Source organism: Melospiza georgiana, chromosome Z, assembly GCF_028018845.1.
Source record: "Melospiza georgiana isolate bMelGeo1 chromosome Z, bMelGeo1.pri, whole genome shotgun sequence".
In the NCBI taxonomy this organism is placed as follows: domain Eukaryota; kingdom Metazoa; phylum Chordata; class Aves; order Passeriformes; family Passerellidae; genus Melospiza; species Melospiza georgiana.
The window spans coordinates 57,225,034-57,242,439 of record NC_080465.1 but is presented as its reverse complement, the minus strand read 5'-3'; the positions used below and the strand labels follow the sequence as shown (position 1 = coordinate 57,242,439).

General features: G+C 39.4%; 1 protein-coding gene across 1 annotated transcript; it reads left to right on the top strand.

Moving 5' to 3' along the window:
• The first annotated feature begins 2,538 nt into the window (after nt 1-2,538).
• On the top strand, nt 2,539-15,765 carry SLC25A46 (solute carrier family 25 member 46). The gene is made up of 8 exons (XM_058044093.1): nt 2,539-2,866; nt 4,642-4,684; nt 5,948-6,005; nt 6,500-6,577; nt 7,278-7,378; nt 10,036-10,092; nt 10,550-10,607; nt 13,648-15,765. Exons 1-8 carry the CDS (start codon nt 2,614-2,616, stop codon nt 14,224-14,226), a joined length of 1,227 nt encoding a protein of 408 aa, XP_057900076.1. The 5' UTR covers nt 2,539-2,613; the 3' UTR covers nt 14,227-15,765.
• The last annotated feature ends 1,641 nt before the right edge of the window (nt 15,766-17,406 follow it).

Genomic DNA, 17,406 nt, shown 5'->3' with positions numbered 1-17,406 from the left:
ACAGTTTCCTCACCCTGAACAATTCTCCATGTCACACATATTCACAGAATTCACAGTATTATTAGGTTGGAGGAGACCTTAAAGATCATTGAGTCCAACCCAATATTAGTAAATGAATATTGTTTTAGAAAAAGCAGCAGATCTGGCTATTCCAACAGCCACATCATATTCCAGCATGGAAAAAGATTGTGGTTTCTTTGGAACAACACTCTTTCTCCTATTTTTTCTGAGGAACTGTAGTTTACTGGTTTCTCTTATTGAGAACATTCATTCTGCTTTTTCTCCTGGAGGCTGCTCATGCTTCCAAGACCAAGCATGGAAACTGCATGCCTGGCTTTATATTAAGTCACATGAAAATTAAATTTAAGGGATCATTAGCACAGAAGCTTTGTCTCCTACTGTAATTGCTGCTCAGTGCACTTAGGCTGTTGCCAATTTCTTCTCACTGCAAAAAGTAAACTTCTGAACTGTTTTCTTTGTGTTTTCTTTCAAAGAAAAGAAGGGAGCCCAAACTTCTGTTGTATCATGTGAAAACAGGTTCTGTGCTATAGGAGCCCAGTCAAACACCCATGGAATGGTCTGAGGACACTGTGTAGAAGATATGGACCCCACACCTGAAATTCTAATTAATACTAATATTTCCTTTCTTATCATTACTGTTCAGTATCTTTATCAGTAACATGGACATCATGGGATTGTGTGCACCCTCAGCAGTTTTGGAGATGACACAAAGCTGAATAGTGCTGTTGACACAGCTGAAGAGCATTATAAGACTGGTAAAACACTGGAAAAGGTTGCCCACAGCAGCTGTAGCCACATCTCTGGAAACATTAATTCAGTTTGCAAAGGACCCTAAACATCTGCTGGAAATTGATGATGTCCATGCTTATTGCAAGGCTGTTGGTCTAGATGACCTTTAAAGATTTCTTTCAATCCTGACTAGTCTGATTTTATGATTTCCACAACTTTAGGAAGAGTAAAAACTGTGTAACAAACCAGAGTACAGCTATGTTGTAACTTTATGTGCTGAACTTGTGTTTTAGTTTATGGCCTTTCCTCCTTTTCATGTCCCTGGGCACCACTTAAAAGAGTCTGGCACCATCCTTTGGCACCTGCCTTTGAGATACTCGTATGCATTAATGAGATTTCCTCTCACAAAGCTCATGTGGATGACTCATGCTATACTTAGACTTGAAAGCACTAATGCTGGCTTAACCTAGTGCACAAAATGAGAACACCTGTGTGTCAGACTAAGACCCACTTGTTGAGCTTCTTAGAAGCTGCCTGGAAGGAAATTGTAGCAAGGGGGAGGTCAGCCTCCTCTCCCATGCAACAAATGACACAGGAAGAGGGAATGATTTAATGTGCATGGAGAGGTTTCAACTAGACATTAGAAAAAAAGAAATTCACAGGAATGGTGACCAGATATCGAAATGGGCTGCCCAGAGAGGTGGTGGAATCACTGTCCCTGGAAATGTTTAAGGAAAGACTGGACGTGCCATGCTCTGGTTGACATGGTCAAAGTTTGGACTTGGTGATCTTGGAGATCTTTTCAACCTAAGAGATTCTGTGATTCTGAGCTAAGGGATCATTAAACCCACAGAGGGCAGCCCCCACTCCTAAGGAGGATTCATAAATGGTCACAGTTGAAAGGAACAACAAAAGTCAGAGGGTCTGCAAACAATCAGAAAGTTTCATTAGTAAATCACACACTCAGCATGGAAACTGGTATTCTAGTCCTTGACCTTCTGTACAAGCATGTGGCAATGGGTTTTAGATAAAGAAGTAGTGTGAAAGGGAAGACAGAAAAAAGAGGTGAACTAAAAAGGACGAGAGAGAAAGAGAGAAAAAGAAGGGATCACCGCTCCTGGTTCCAGCACTGATGCAGCTGAAGGGAGGTCAGTCCTGGTGTCAGACTCTATCCACCTGCATCCATCCAGCCAGCGGGATATCCCGCGGGCACCGCCCGGGCTTGGGAGATACTTTCTATGGCCTGACTTCACCGTACGTAAGTGTTTCTCACTTTCTATGCAATCAGTTATTATGGGCAGGCTGTTCTGTCAGACCATTTACGGAAATGGGTCGGAGGGCTTTGGGCATCCTGGGTGCTCAGAGTTCCTCTCCCGGCCCTCCTTGGCCTCATCCCCGCGCCTGTCATGTCTGTGTTGTGCTCATCTCCAGGGTCGATAAGAAGGATGTTTTTCCCCGGAAAGTGCTGTCTCAGGTCGGCATGGCCACCTTATGTTTCTCCGACCTCCTCCCGATCTTTCGCACTCCCCTACGGGGGGGCGGCAGCGGAGCCGCCACAGGGATTCCCCCGCGCCCGCCCGGGCCGGGCCGTGCTCCGCCCGCCGCACCGCCAGGGGGAGCCCTCGCCCGCCCGCCCCTCCACGCCGGACGCCCCGCCCCGGGCCGGGCAAGCGGAGCGCCGCCATTGGCCCAGCGCCGCGGCCCCGCCCCCTCGGCGGTCACGCGCGCGGCCTCACCGCGGCCGGAAGTGCCAGGGCGAGCGACGGGTCCGGGTCCGTTGCCGCCGGTGCGGCCCGAGCGCGGCGCCTCCCGCTCCTCTCCCGCTCCCCTCGGCCCCGCCGGGCCCCCTCAGCCACCCCCGCCATGCACCCGCGGCGCCCCGACGGCTTCGACGGCCTCGGCTACCGCGGGATCGGCCGCGACGAACTAGGCCCCGGCTCCAGGCCCTTCAGCAGCGGCTCGGAGCTGGGCTCCTGGGTGACCAGCCCGCCCGACATCCCCGGCAGCCGCAACCTGCACTGGGGCGAGAAGACGCCGCCGTATGGGGCCGGAACCCCTCTGGGCGGCGTCGGCTCCAACGAGGAGGTCAACCTCGGGGTGGCCGGCCCCGGCGCCGGTAAGGGAGGGCCCGGCCTGGGCTAGCCGGGGGGCGGCCCCCGCCTCTCGCCGCTCCCCGGTCCCGCTGAGCCGCGGCTCCCGCCTCCCGCGAGCAGTGACCCGCCGGGCAAGGGCGGGCGGGCGGCGGCCCCGGGCTGTGCCGTGGCCAGGCCGAGCGCTCCCGGCCCTCCTTTTTACTGGCGGTGCTGAAGCGCCGGGAGAAAAGCCCTTTAGAAGAAGTCAGACTGCTCCGTGGCTGCCTCTTACGCTGTGCAACTCCATGCAAAAATGGTTTGAGAGTGTCAGAGCGCGCCCGCAGCTTCTCGTTAAGCAGTGTGCAGTCACCTTGCTCCTCAGTGCCCGTGTAAACAATCTCCTGCAGAAACACTCCGCCCTCTTTAAGGGCAGGAAGTGCTCTCGGCTCTCAGAGTGCAGCGTTATTGTGGTGGTGGTGGTGGTACAGACTGCGTGGCTTCTCTCGGGTTTAAAACATGAACTGCTGACGTAAACCTCCCCCGTCCGCGTGTGATTGCGAGGGAACTGTGGGACTGGTAGGATTTAGCAACTAAGTACGGGGCTTTTTCAGTAATTGCTAGGAAAGTGAGTATAACCCTCCATAAATAAATTTTAATTCTTCATGAAACTGAGGTGAATTAAGGAAAACTTGCTCTATCTAGGGTACTGTATGTTGCTTTCTTTAAATAAAAGGAGCAGGTTATCGACACTTGAGTATCGAAAGATATATGAAATAGTAATTTACGGGAAATCGAATTTTTTTAGTAGGCAAGTTATTTTTTTCTGACCAGTAGTGCAGTGTTTTAATTTAAGTGTCTTTATAAATAGTACAGCATTTAGCTGGACTCCATCCATGGATGCACTGGTTGAAGCACTGTTTAAGTATCCTTGCATAGCTGGAGACTACATTTTTTCCCCCCTATCTACATGTGGAAGGTGTGTTCATTCTGCACTTTGGAGCACTGATACGGAGTTGCTGTAATCACTGAACCCAGCTGCTGCAAATGGTATCTTACCGTGTTTAGGAGGGCTGCCACATTTGTGTGGAGCCCCACTGAAGTTACTTTATCCATGCCTTCAGACTGCTTGCACTCTGAAGTTGTGCTGTTGTAGGGCTGAGCATTAACTTTAAAATGCCTTTATGGTTCTGATGCTCATCTTAATTCCCAATGGGCAAATGCTTGTCTGGTTGCAGGCAACAAAGAGTTGAATTAATTACTTTTGTAATTCTCCAATAACTAGATTTTTGCAAAGGACTGGAGATAAACAGCTGGCTTGAAAATTTGCCTTATGTGGTTGTTTGTTACTTTATCCATGGCTTTTTGTGTAACTTCCCAAAATTTTGCCTTCTTACTGTTTTAACATTATTTTCACCTCAATTATCTAAATTTATGTTTCAGAATTACTGTAAACTCATGCATGCTAAATCTTTCAGTAGTTGGTTTGAGTTGGATTTTTTAAATATTAAAATACTCTCTGTTTTACTGTTCATTTTTCTCTGTTCTTTTTTTCCCCTGTAAGAAAAGCATAATTTTATATATAAGAGTATGTACAAACTCAAATGCAGTCCAAAGTGCAAATATTCCTGGGGGAATATTTGTTTTATATCCTCTGTTGCTCAGCTGCCGTAAATATTGTGGTTTAGTGCTTGTCATTTTCTAATGCAAGTATAGGATAAAATTAGTTTGTCAGATCCTGTGCATGGCATTTTCTCTATTTTGTGATTATCACTGCTGTATAATCTGGTTTTGTTTTTTTTTTTTTTTTTTTCTTTTTCAGAGCAGTTGAACAGATTTGCTGGCTTTGGTATTGGCCTTGCAAGGTAAGAGTTGTGTTGAGTGACAAAGCAGTAGTAAAGCTCGTTTTTATTTGTCTTATAAACCCTACATACACTTCTATAATGTGTTTTTATTCCAACAGCCATAAGTAGTTGAAATGTGTTTAGAAACTTACTGCCCCTGTTTAGGTTTCTGTTTTCTTTAACTGTTGCTCAAAAAATACATGAATGTAAGAAACAGTTTTTCATATGGAATGCCCAGGATGTGTGTACCCTGTCCAAGTTATCTGAAAGTAACACCAGAAAACTTTTTTGACATTTGCAACTTTTATTAATATTTTTAATCAATACAAATATTTCTTGAGAAAGTGAAAATGTCTTCGAGTGTATTACCAAAGTATCCTCAGACCATAATGTTCATGTAACCAAGCTGGTCTGGAGGCCGTTTTATTCTTATTATAGTGATTGTGTTGTCTTATTATTGATAGTGTTTTTGAGAAAGTGCTGAATTTTAAGATGCTGATGTCCAGGGAAAGTTTTACCTATTTTGGTAGTAGCAAACTACAAATTAGCTCAATATTTTCAAAACTGCAGTATTTTTCTGTGCCACTTGTTTGTCAGAAGTTCAGAAACCTACCAGAGATGATTCTGTAGCTTGAGTTTGTAAAAATCCTGGATATTCTACTTTTCTAATCCATATCCCAGGTTTGAACAATGTACAGGTAAGTACTCTGATCACTCAGGCACTCTGAGATTAAATTAATATTTTCTCTGAATGAACCAGGAATTCTGCTTTGGAAGTGAGAATTTTCCTGTGAAGTTTTGATTTGAAATATGACTTCTGGCACTGGCAGGAGAATTGTTTTGGGTTAGTAGTGGTGAAAAGGTAGTCAGCTGTTACTACCAGTCCTTCTCTGGCCGTCCTAAAGAGAGTCTTGATTATTAATACAGTATGCAGAATTAGCATAAAACTGGAACTAATCCTCTCATAATTGTGGTTGTGGTTTGTTTTGTACCATGATACTTTGAGGAGGATGAGATTAAGAAATTTTGTATGTTATTTGCATATAAAAATATGTGCATACTACGTATATATGGGGCTTTTCGTAGTGAATGTGTGTGTCAGATTTCATGCAATTTGTTCCTTGCGAGGCTGTTGGGTAGCCATCAAAAACATGCCTTGTTAGTTCACTAGAAAATATATTGTTTTTCCAAATATTGATCTGCTGTTGTTAAAGACAATTAACAAGCCTTTTCTAAGGAATTCTTAGCGACTTCTCGTGCATTAAATACAATTTTCCTTTGAAGCCTATTTACAGAAAATGTGTTGGCACATCCTTGCATTGTTCTACGCCGTCAGTGTCAGGTATGTCTTTTATATTACCTATTCCAGTCAAAGCTCCTGTGTACTGTCATATCTCTGAATGAAAGTATGTATTATAGGAAGCTTTGTAATTTTTAGGGGGCCTCTGCTACATTAACAAGTGTTTACTTGTAGAATACATGTTTTCTGTTCTGCAGTTTAGCTTATTTTGAAAAATCTTGCTTATTTTTCTTTGGGCAGTGGAAAGCAAATTACAGCAAGTAAGTGCTGTGGGGTCTGCAGAGCAACTTTCAGATCCCCATTTACAAGCAGGATGCTTTGTTTCATAGGTTCTGATTAATGTAAAGTTTATTTTTAAACTTTCATATGAATACTTAAAAGGGCTGTCCATTTCCCTAAATTTCAGTGAAAACTTGCTCATATTTTTAGCTGATCTTTACAGAAAAAAAATTCTTATATTTGAAACACCTTTATCCTTCAGAGTTGTATCGTCTGCAAGTGTGTTTCTAAGACTGCCATTGTTTATATTTTAACAGGTTAACTATCATGCACGGAATTATCATCTCACACCATTTAGTATTGTCAATATCATGTACTGCATCAATAAGACACAGGTTAGTATTTGGTGGCAGCCTGTATGTGGGCACTTAGAGTACCTACAGCATGTGTGTACATTGAAATCTGAGTGTTTATTTAGATGGTGTTGTAAAGCATGGCTGTGCTGAGGGTTTGTTAGTTTTATAGTTACAAAAATGTGTCAAGAAGATCAAGTAAACCATTATTTTTTTTTCAGAAGTACAATACTTAGTGGGGAAAGATTTATGGATGTTAGAAAACAAAAAGTTCCTGAATCTTTTTTTTCATTAGGTTTCTGAAAGATCATTAATCATTATGTGGATAAAGTTATTTTTGAAGTGACTCCTTCCAAAGGTAGTACTGAGTACATTTCCAATTCTGCAGGGGGATGGCAATCCTTAAACTCACATCATTAGAAGGCAGGAAGAAATTCATAATTCTGACTATCTTATGGATGTGCCTTTGACATGTTAAGCTCATTTTGTCCATAAAAAATGGTGTTAAGTTTATAATGCAGATTATTAACAGTGGGAGACATGCCTCCAAAGTTATTGATAGGTCTTTGAAATTATTGAAAAACAAAAACTTCTGCATAGATTAAAAATTAGTTGTTACCCAAGTTTAATGATAAAGTTAAAACAGTAGAATTGTAGCCCTGTGTGGTCTGAATTTACTGAAATTTTTTAATAATAAGTTGAAAATATTTTTGAGTTTTGTGTTGGATATTTTGATACACAGGGTCCAAGAGCTCTTTGGAAAGGAATGGGCAGCACTTTCATTGTTCAGGGCATAACCCTGGGAACAGAAGGCATCATCAGTGAATTTACACCTTTGCCAAGGTATTGCATGTTTTTTTACAACTTCTAACAAATTAGTAAGTTGTTGACTTATTTTCAAAGTGTTAGTAAGGCTGTTTGAAAAATACTACTTCATGAGAACAACCAGACAATAAATAGGTGTTACCAAACACAGTGTGGTTGTCTTGGAAAAGGCGACCTTATAATCCATAAATAGTGAGGGATTCTTTCTGGGAACTTTATTTGTTTGTGTCTGCTTACTTGTCTGGCTTAGAAATGCTGTGGCAAATTGGTCTTTGGTATTCAACTCTGTAATAAAAAAAATCATAATTTTCTTCTTTTTTTTTTAGGTTTTTATTGTGTGGTAATAACATTACCATACCTAAGGGGAAAATTCCTGGTCTTATTAATGTAAATACAGAAGACTTGCGCAGCTAATTAGTTAGCACTGACATTTCGCTGAATATTTGCACTGGCCTTGGTAGGAGGGAGAATAGAATGGCCTGCATTAGTAAATGAGAAGACATGGTAAATGGGTGTCCATGTAACAGCAGCTTTGTCTTTTGCCTTCCTTGACCAACAGCCATATGTACCTTGCTCAGTATTCTCATAACAAAGAGGTTACCACTAAAAATTACTGACTTTATTTAAAGAGGTATTCATCATTCTGCATCACAGTGTCAACGCTCTGCTGCAGAAATTTACTAATTTTTACTAAAAATATTCAGGGACATGGAAACTACCCTGGGTTTAAAAAGAAGAAATATGGTTAGGATGAATCAAATACTGTTATGATGCATGTATCCAGACTTACAAAAGTAGGCATTTGCAACTTCAAAAGCATTAGCAAAAGTATTTCATATTTAAATTGTATAGTGTGTATTTAAGGGTTTTGGTCAGCTCTGTTTCATATGTAATTGAAATTTCCAAGCATGTGCTTTCCTCCAAGTGTGTTTTAGATACAGCTCTAGGGTATGCTTAACTTCATGAGATGTGATATAGTGTTTATATCTTCATAGTTCTGAATTCTCAAAAATGTAAGCAATGTTTTTCTTCTTGTGGGTCAGTTCAGCAGTTTGGAAAGTAAGCTGGTGCTGCTGCCAAAAGAATCAGACCTTTCTGCTGGAACCAGCTCATTCTTTCCTCTGTGCTACTTCCATCTTTATGGAAACACAATGTGTGAACAGTCAGGAAATTACCTGGACTGTGAAAGTGATCTTGCTTTCTCAGTGGTTTTCTCATACATGCACCACCCCACAATTTTCTCCTGAATGCTCTCTCTTCCTTCTTAATGGTGGCTTGCATCTTTGGGTTACAGGGAGGAGAAGGTAGCTTGTATTATTGCTTGTAGCAGCAGTGCCAGCAAGTCTAATTTAAAAGGTTACTTAACTGCATTATCAGGGTCCAAAGAACACAGAGACGTGAAATGTCAGTTCTAATTCTATGTTATAGTTACATGAAAGAGTACCCCTATTTTAGGAGAGGAGCCCAGAAATGGGTGTGAGCGTTTTGTACTAGGCAAACTTCTTACATAATTTTTCTTGCACAGTTATGCCTTGTGGATTGACAGATTAGGCTTTCACACATTAGTTTGGCTGTTTTATTTTCCAAATCATTTAACTGTTATGGTAAGTGGATGTGATCCAAGTGTCTGAAATATATAATGGTAAAAATGATCTTCTGTTCCTGTTTAGTGATTGACCTATGAATTTAAAGTGTGAAAGCTAGTAACAACACACAATTCTTCAGAAAGAGTAAAATCTTGCCTTTCTTGGATTAGGGTTAACTACAAGCAGTGTCTGATTGTGATTCCTAGACAACAAAGCTGAAAACATTATAGCTTGTTATTAAAAATGCAAGGTCTAGTGTGCCCAGCATTACAGACAAGTATCTATACCTCATAGCTAGATATTGGCCATATGCATTGTCAGTACATGTGGTATTGGAACGGTATCTGGAGCTAGGTGGATTTATATTTTCTGTCAAGTGGACTGTAATCATTTGCTGTTTGTATTTTGAAGTCCGTAACTAGAAATACTATTTCAAGGAAATATTATTGATGTCACCTTTGTGTTAAATACATGGGTTTTCTTCTTTTTTATCAGAATATGCTAAGGACTGGTCATTGGACAAAAAACTTCAATTATGTCTATATGGAATTACTGCACAACTTCTAGCCTGACCTCTTGTACTTGATTTGTTCTTATCTAACTGTACCTAAATATAATTTATATTTTCTTGAAAGAAATAACAACAGGGTAAACATAACCTAAAGAGCAGAGGAGCACAACCAAACCAAAATGAAATAAAAATGATTTCTTGATAAAGGAAGAGTAGGAAGATTTTAAAATACTCCGTTTTTCCCTGAAGGTTGCTTTAAGCGCTTGTACATAAGGTTGCAACATAAAGGCAGAACTTAATAAAGTCAGTTGCTGTGAGAGCAGCAAACATCTTATGAATCAATAACTGAATACTTTTTTTGATAGGATATCTGACAAGCCCGAAAAACTACTTGAAGTTAATTTAAGCATGATTTATTAAATGTTTCACTGTGTCTTTCCAATATGAGAAGTAGTTCACCATGTATCATAGAACACCAATATGAAAACTGACAACAGATTGTTGACACTCAGGGAAGAATTGCTTGAGAATTACATGTGGATGACTATTCATACTGTGGTAAATACTTCTCTTTTTAGAGAGCTTTCACATAAATGGAATCTCAAGCAGATAGGTGGACACCTTTTACTCAAAGGGTAAGTATAGCATGTATCGTATGTCTTACTATCTAAATATAATAAAACTACCAAATGGGCATATGTTTAGTCTGCTGCTACAAGATGCCAACAGTCATTTCTTGACAGGATGCTAACAGTACTTTTCAAATGCTGATTTTTTGAACAATCTTGATTACATACACCACTTTCACAGGTTTTCTTGTACTAGATCCCTGTGTCTATGGAACTCCACTAAATTAAAAGATTAGACTATTTTAGACCTTAATCAGTCTGGTTACATGGAAATAGAATTTAACTAAACTTTTGACTGGAGTTTACCTCAATTAGTTGATCTACATTTTAGTAATTGAGTTATACTTGGTTAGTTTTCTCTCAGGGATGATTTGGTAAATAGTTTTATGAACTTAGAGGTGCCTGTTTGGCTGAAATTCTAATATTGTCGTTATGTTAATTCTTACATTGTTAATTTCTACAGGTTAACACATGTGATAGCAATGCCTTTTTATTCTGCGAGCCTGATTGAAACTGTACAGGTAATTTAAATATGTTTGGAACATTTTTAAAGATACTGTTAGACTTTATAGATTAGATTATGTGGAGAGATGAATCTTTGAATTCTGGTTTGTGTTGCAGTAGTTGCATTTGTTTTGCTTGAGGCTGTGTGACTTAGCTGAAATGGATGTTCCCTATGTAGGGTGTATCAGTATATCTTAATTCTAAATCTAGAATTGGAAAGGACATTTAATGTAGATAGTTGGAATATATTGTATATGAAAGAGTGACATGCTATATTTATGTGTTCCAGCAGATAAAACAGAAGTTTTTCTCAATCTCAAGTTTTTTAACCTTTGCTTTCCTAGGCATGTTGTTACAGTAACATCTGTCCCCTACAACAACTGTAAAGGTTTTTCCAGTAGTTCACTGGGGATTTTTAAATAAATACTCAACTCTACCCTCTCAGGACTGTTTTCATTCAATCAGGTTTTTAGTTTTAATCTTCATCTAGTTCTTCCTTAGCCACAAAAATTAAAATCTGGACCTGTCACTTAGAGTATGTCGTAGCTGGTTCTGTAACTGTGAAGAGTGGGCCATAGTGCTGTGTTGCAGACTGCCTGTCAGTGAGATGTTGCATCTCTTTCTGGAGAAAGGCAAGGGTTAGCTGTGCAGAAAGGTCCAGGATAATTCTCCCAGCCCTGTCTGTATAATGACTTGCTCTTAGATGACGTGACAGAGTCTCTGTGCAGCTAATGGAACTTTCTCTGTTGATTGAGCTCCCATATGGAGCATGCAGCATAGTCACTCTTGTGTCACTGAGTCATCAAAATAATAATTTTCATTTATGGCATGGGCAAGTTGTATGTACTGTCAAGACTAGTTTGCTGGTGTATGTGTCCAAAATGGTGTTTTTTCTGGGGAGAAGGCTGACTTCTGCAGTTTTTCAGTTTCAGCATGCCTTTAGAGGCATGGACAGGGGCAGGATTCTGCTGTGGGCAGACAATCCAAGCTGAAATGAGCCGAAAGGTACTAGGAGAGCTGTTCTGTCTGAACTGGCTGCATTATGGATTAACAGGGCAGGTGGGATTAAGCCTCTGTGCAGGGAGAGTTATAGACAGACTCTCAACCACAAACTCACTTCCTCTGAAGATACTCCGTATTTTAGAAACCGTCTTTCCTCCTGGGATCTCTGGTTTGGGGAATATTTGGGAGACTTAGCTGGTGTCATAATGGGAACCTGGCTGGAACTCAAATTCTTAATTGCTGGGGAATGACTCTACCCTCACCATGCCATAATTTTGGAACTAGAAACAGTGGTGGAACACTGTTAATATTTCTGGAGCTCATAGCCAGCCACAGAATGGAATGCTATATATTGCTGCTCATATTTTTGACTGAAAGGATTTTGCATTACCTGTGGTGTTGGGCATGGGTAAATTTTTAAGCAATAAAAGAGAACATGATTTAGAGCCTGTCTTCTGTTTGCAAAGTAAGTATAAAGTTTCTTTGCTAGAAAGCAACTTAATAGGAAAACAAAAAAACCCAAAATAGCATCTCTCTTGGCCTTTTCGGTAGGTGATCTCTGTAATGGATTGGTTATGAAAATTCCACTGAGATCTGAGGATTTTAAGATTGGTAGCTTCAGCTGTGTGCAAATATTTTACTCAACAAGCGTGTGTACGTGTATGTATTATGTATATATTATATATTATGTACAAAATGTGTTCTTGAGTTCCTGGAAACATCATCATAAACTTATTAGAAACACAGCAGAGGTAATGATAGCATTTGTGAAGATTTTTATATTGTATTTATCGGTGCAGGGGAGCAGCTTGGCTTGCCAGGTTTGAATTACATTCCTATGCTGCAAGAATGCAATGACCAATGGCAAGCCAGAAAAGTTTGGGATTGTTGGATTTCCTACTGGCAGGTTTATGTTGACTTTAACTGTCTTAGTTCTGGTAAACCATGTCTGTTTGACACTTATCCAAGTGTACATTTCGCCAAAATAGCTGTAAAGAGTGGAAATTTGTAGCTATCACATTTTGTCATTAGCTGTTCTTTGTCATTAGCATCTCAAACCTCATGGTGGCGTGTTAGGCCAAAGCAGGAATGGTTTAAACTGCAGTGACTGTAGTGATGTGGGACAGAAAAGGAGTTGTGCTGCTTAACTTGTACTTAAAGTCTGCAACAACATTATGTTCTCAGGCATTTAAACTAGTTTCTCACCCACACAGAAAAGACCATCAAGGCTCTGCAGGCTGTTTAATATTTCCTCAAATACTGAGGAATATTCTGGTGGTTTATTCTGGCTTGAGGTCAGGACATAGACCACATGGACTCAGAGACTTGGACATTTAGGAGAACACCAAAATCTTGAATTTTGGATGTAAACAACAGGATAAAACACTATTAGTAGGGGAAATAATGTTTTTCACTTAATGCTACCCTCACAAGTGGATTGTAACAGATTAAATAATTACTACAGAATTTTTATTTTTAGCACATGACTACAGTGATTCTCTCTTCACTAAGAGACATCATGGGTAAAGAATACTACTTTAAATGCATATAATGCCATGAAAACATTCAAAACTGAAACTGTTCAATTCATATAGAAAATGAGCTTTCAACACTAGTTATAGAAATCTTTACTATGTAGATTCAAGTTCAAAGATTATAGTCACAGTCTTTAAAGTAAAGGAATTTTGAATAAATAAATCCTTCCTGGCATTTTGCTCCAGATGTAGACATTGCAAGTTCATGACTGCTTTGCATTCTGATACTTTCAGCAATAGGCTGAAGGTTGCATATCTTTGTTAGAAACACAGATAACCACAATATAAATTAAAAAACCCTCACTTCTTCAAGATGGGTTAATTCTTTAAAAAGAAGCTTAATTGAATGCTGTGAAGAGTGTTATAACAAGCGGCTTTTATTTGTACAGCTGTGTAGACATAATAGCATGCAAGTGTTTAATGCTTTTTAAAAGTTAAGCAGTGATAAAGTGTCAGAGTGGATGTTGGGATGTTTTTGAACTGCTCAGCACGAGTTGTAACTCCTTGTTTGTTCTTGTAGAGTGAAATCATTCGAGACAACCCTGGCATCCTGGACTGCGTGAAAGAAGGAATTGGGAGAGTTGTAGGCTTGGGAGTACCCCATAGCAAACGTCTCCTTCCTCTGATGGTCCTCACTTTTCCCACTGCTCTGCACGGAGTTCTTCACTACGTCATCAGTTCCATTGTCCAGAAGCTTGTCTTGTTTGTTTTGAAAAGGGATAATTCCCACAACCTTCCAACTGAGAGCTCCACTTCTGTGCAGAGCATGCTGGATGCGTATTTTCCAGAACTTATTGCTAGCTTTGCTGCTAGCCTTTGTGCTGATGTCATGCTTTACCCACTGGAAACAGTTTTGCACCGCCTTCACATTCAAGGGACACGCACAATAATTGACAATACAGACCTTGGCTATGAAGTGCTTCCAATCAATACTCAGTATGAGGGAATGAAAGACTGCATAAATACTATAAAACGGGAAGAAGGAGTTCAAGGTTTTTATAAAGGATTTGGAGCTGTTATAGTACAGTATACCTTGCATGTGGCAGTTTTACAGCTTACCAAAATTATTTACTCAACACTGCTTCAAAATGTTTCTTAATCTGTCCAGGTCTGGATCCAGCACATTGGACATGATTGACTTGCTAGCCTAGTTATTGTTTAAATGGCTTAGAAAGTGAACTTTGGGGAATCCACTCTATGGATTCTCCTTACACTGTAGAACAACTTGTTTTAAAAATGGGGATATAGTTTCCGAAGTGTAATTAAAAAAGTCTGTTTAAAAATTACAGACACAAATTGAATATGTCATATGCAGTCATATAAAGGGGATCAGATTTCAAATGTGATTGCATTGAGGATTTACTTTTCCTCTTACCAGTTCACTGACATAAGGAATGGATATGAATTGTTAGTATCTGCTTTGTAAGCATCACATCTGGTATTTAATATGGACTGTTAAGCAGTTGAAAGGAATTTATTTTCTTAAGTTATAAGAACTTGCAATTAGGGGACTGATGGTCTTTTAAAAATGTTTCCAACTTCACTGTTAATGGAGCTGTGAGTAAAATATAAACTGTAAAAGTGACTTAAGTAGATTTAAATGTTATCATTTACAGGTTTGTAGAAGACTTATTTTGCTGCAGTGTGGCAGAAGATGACAAATAGGAATCTCTTGCTTTGTATAAAAACAACAAAAAATGGGTGTGGGGCAAAGCTGCACAGAATACAAATTTGGCTGTCTTGCAGTTTGTTTGCAAGGCTTACAATAACTAAGTGTGTGAATAAAGCAAAATAGAAACTGATGTGTGCATGTGTAAGTGCCATTTTTAGCTGACTTTCCACTGACAACTTCGGGGTTTAGTTTTACTCTAATGCTCCATATGAGAGTGTAATAATCATACAAATCTGTGTAGTAGTAGTTGTAGTGGTGTTCAAAGTGTACAGAAAGCCTAAGAAAACAATTGGCTGTTCCTAGAGTTTTTATTTTGTTAGATTGGAGGGGTGTGTATAAAATCGTCTCCTTAACTATTTAGCGCTGATGTCTGTAATTTAAAATCTCTGCTAGTTTAAATATTCCGTGCAGCAGAGCTAAGTCTGTTCTTGTGCAAGGGAACTATTGAAATAAATAATTTTTGCCCTCTCCCTCTTCAGACTCAGCCTGAAATGATTTTTAATCATTCTGAACATCCTAATCCTTGGTTTCATCGGTAACAATGGGGGTTGGGAGATGTATTTTGCAAATAGAACAAGCATGTGGAAAGTCACTTTTAAATTATGAGAGGCTGCTGCTTTTTTCACATTCATATGGCAAATCTGTTTTTGTGAATGCTGTAAACTGATCTGCATTTTAATCATTAATCATTGTGTAGTTACCACTTATGGAAAGTAGTCACGGTGAAATAATGCAAAGATGTTGCTCTTTGTAAGTTCTGACTTCATATCAGGTCTACTTTAATATTAATCTATAACTTTCATGTATTTTAAATGCCTAAGTGTTAAAATGGAAAGTATGGTGAACTTGGAAACTGGATTCTTTTGAAATACTGTTGATTGCAATTCTGGTGTATAGTGTATTAAATAAAATGAGAATTCACTGTAAGTATTATAAAATAATTCACCAAAGAGGCATGTAAAGGAATCCTGTTTTGTGTGTTGTTTTGCTGTATAGATTCCAGCGTGGCATTCTCAAGTTCCTCAACTTCATAAGTGCAAGAACATGATGAATTAAACTACATGCAAGAGCTTAGGTGAAATACTCAGTTCCTGGGTTGGTTTCTTGTAAAATTTCTGAGTATTAAGATAGCCATGCCAGAAAGTCATCCAGACTGGAAAAGACCTCAGCATGTCGTGCAGTTCAAATTCCTGCTCTAAGCAAGGACAGCATTGTCTTATACATGCCTTTGTCCAGTCAAGTTTCTAATACATGAAACTGGCCTTTTCAAATGTGTTAAATTCAGCTGTAGCCAACAATTTTATCACAATTGCCTTGAAGCAATAACTAAGTGCATCTTGCAGTCCAGCACTTCCAGTTGTATCTGTAAAATTGGCCAGCCCTGTTTTTCTAGGATTAAAATTCTAGGCCTTTTTCCCTTGTGAAATGGAGGACTTGCCTTGATATATCCTTCAAGAGGGAAGATGAGTTCTCAAGAGTGACACTAGAGACTGCTATAATATTTTATTGCATCAAAGACTTGCTTTCAGTGCTGACAGTTTTGCAGTTGTAGTCTAGGTTCTCAGATCTACAAGCAGGGTGAGAAAGAATGCTGTCAGTGTAGAGCAGTTGTTCTATGGTGGAAAAAACCTTTTGGTTATGGCTATACTTTTTTGGTCCTCTCTCCAGAATGAGTATGTTTAGATTTTTCATGTATACTTTTTTTATCTTCCAAAACACTTAATACATTTTGTCCAGAGTTGCTAAGGTTTTGCCCATGCAAAAATGTAAATGAGTATGGGCTGAAAAAAAGTAATTTTAACCTTTTAAATCCTAAGTGTTTCTGGTTTTCATTTGGATTTTAAATCTGAAGTACTCAATTTTTAGCTCACACAAATGACCAGTAGGTGGTTTCAGCAATAGATACCACTGAAAACTACAAAATACTGAATTGTCTGTAGAAAGCTTGTGGTGAAATATGAAGAATTCTTATGCATAAGAATAAGAATTCTTATCAAGAATTCTTGCTCTAATTCTTGTGCCTGATGTAAACAATCTTTTGTACCTTGTTTTTCCTACTACATTTTTTAATACCTTAAGAGAGCTGATTTCAAGGAGGTCAGTGTTCCTGAAGAAAGCCAGATTCTGATGTTTTCCCCTCGCCAAAGCATTACATGGCTTCTTATCCATGTCTCTTACAAGGAAAGCCTTCGTGTCCCCTAACTGACAATGTCCAGGCAGAAAACTTTGAACAATGAGGCCTCCTGGAAGCAGGCAAATACCTGCCTATGTTCTTTCATGGACAGTGCACAGATGACACTTGGCTTTTAGTTGTGTTACAATGGAGCTTTTAGATCCTGTGTTGGTGCCAATACTAAATTCTCCAGGATTGTTCCAGCTGTGTTCATTCCTTTTAGCAGATCTCCTCTGAGGCACACATGATTTGATCTGCCTCTGGGCACTGCAATAATGTGAAGTGTCAAGTTTTATAGATCTATACAGAATTTGTAAGACTCAAAATTACATGTTTTTCTGAGCTCCTCTGACTTTAGCAGCAAGTTCAAAGCAAGTATATGGAAGGTATTCATCTCACATGGTCATTCAGCTGGATATACACCTGCAGCTACA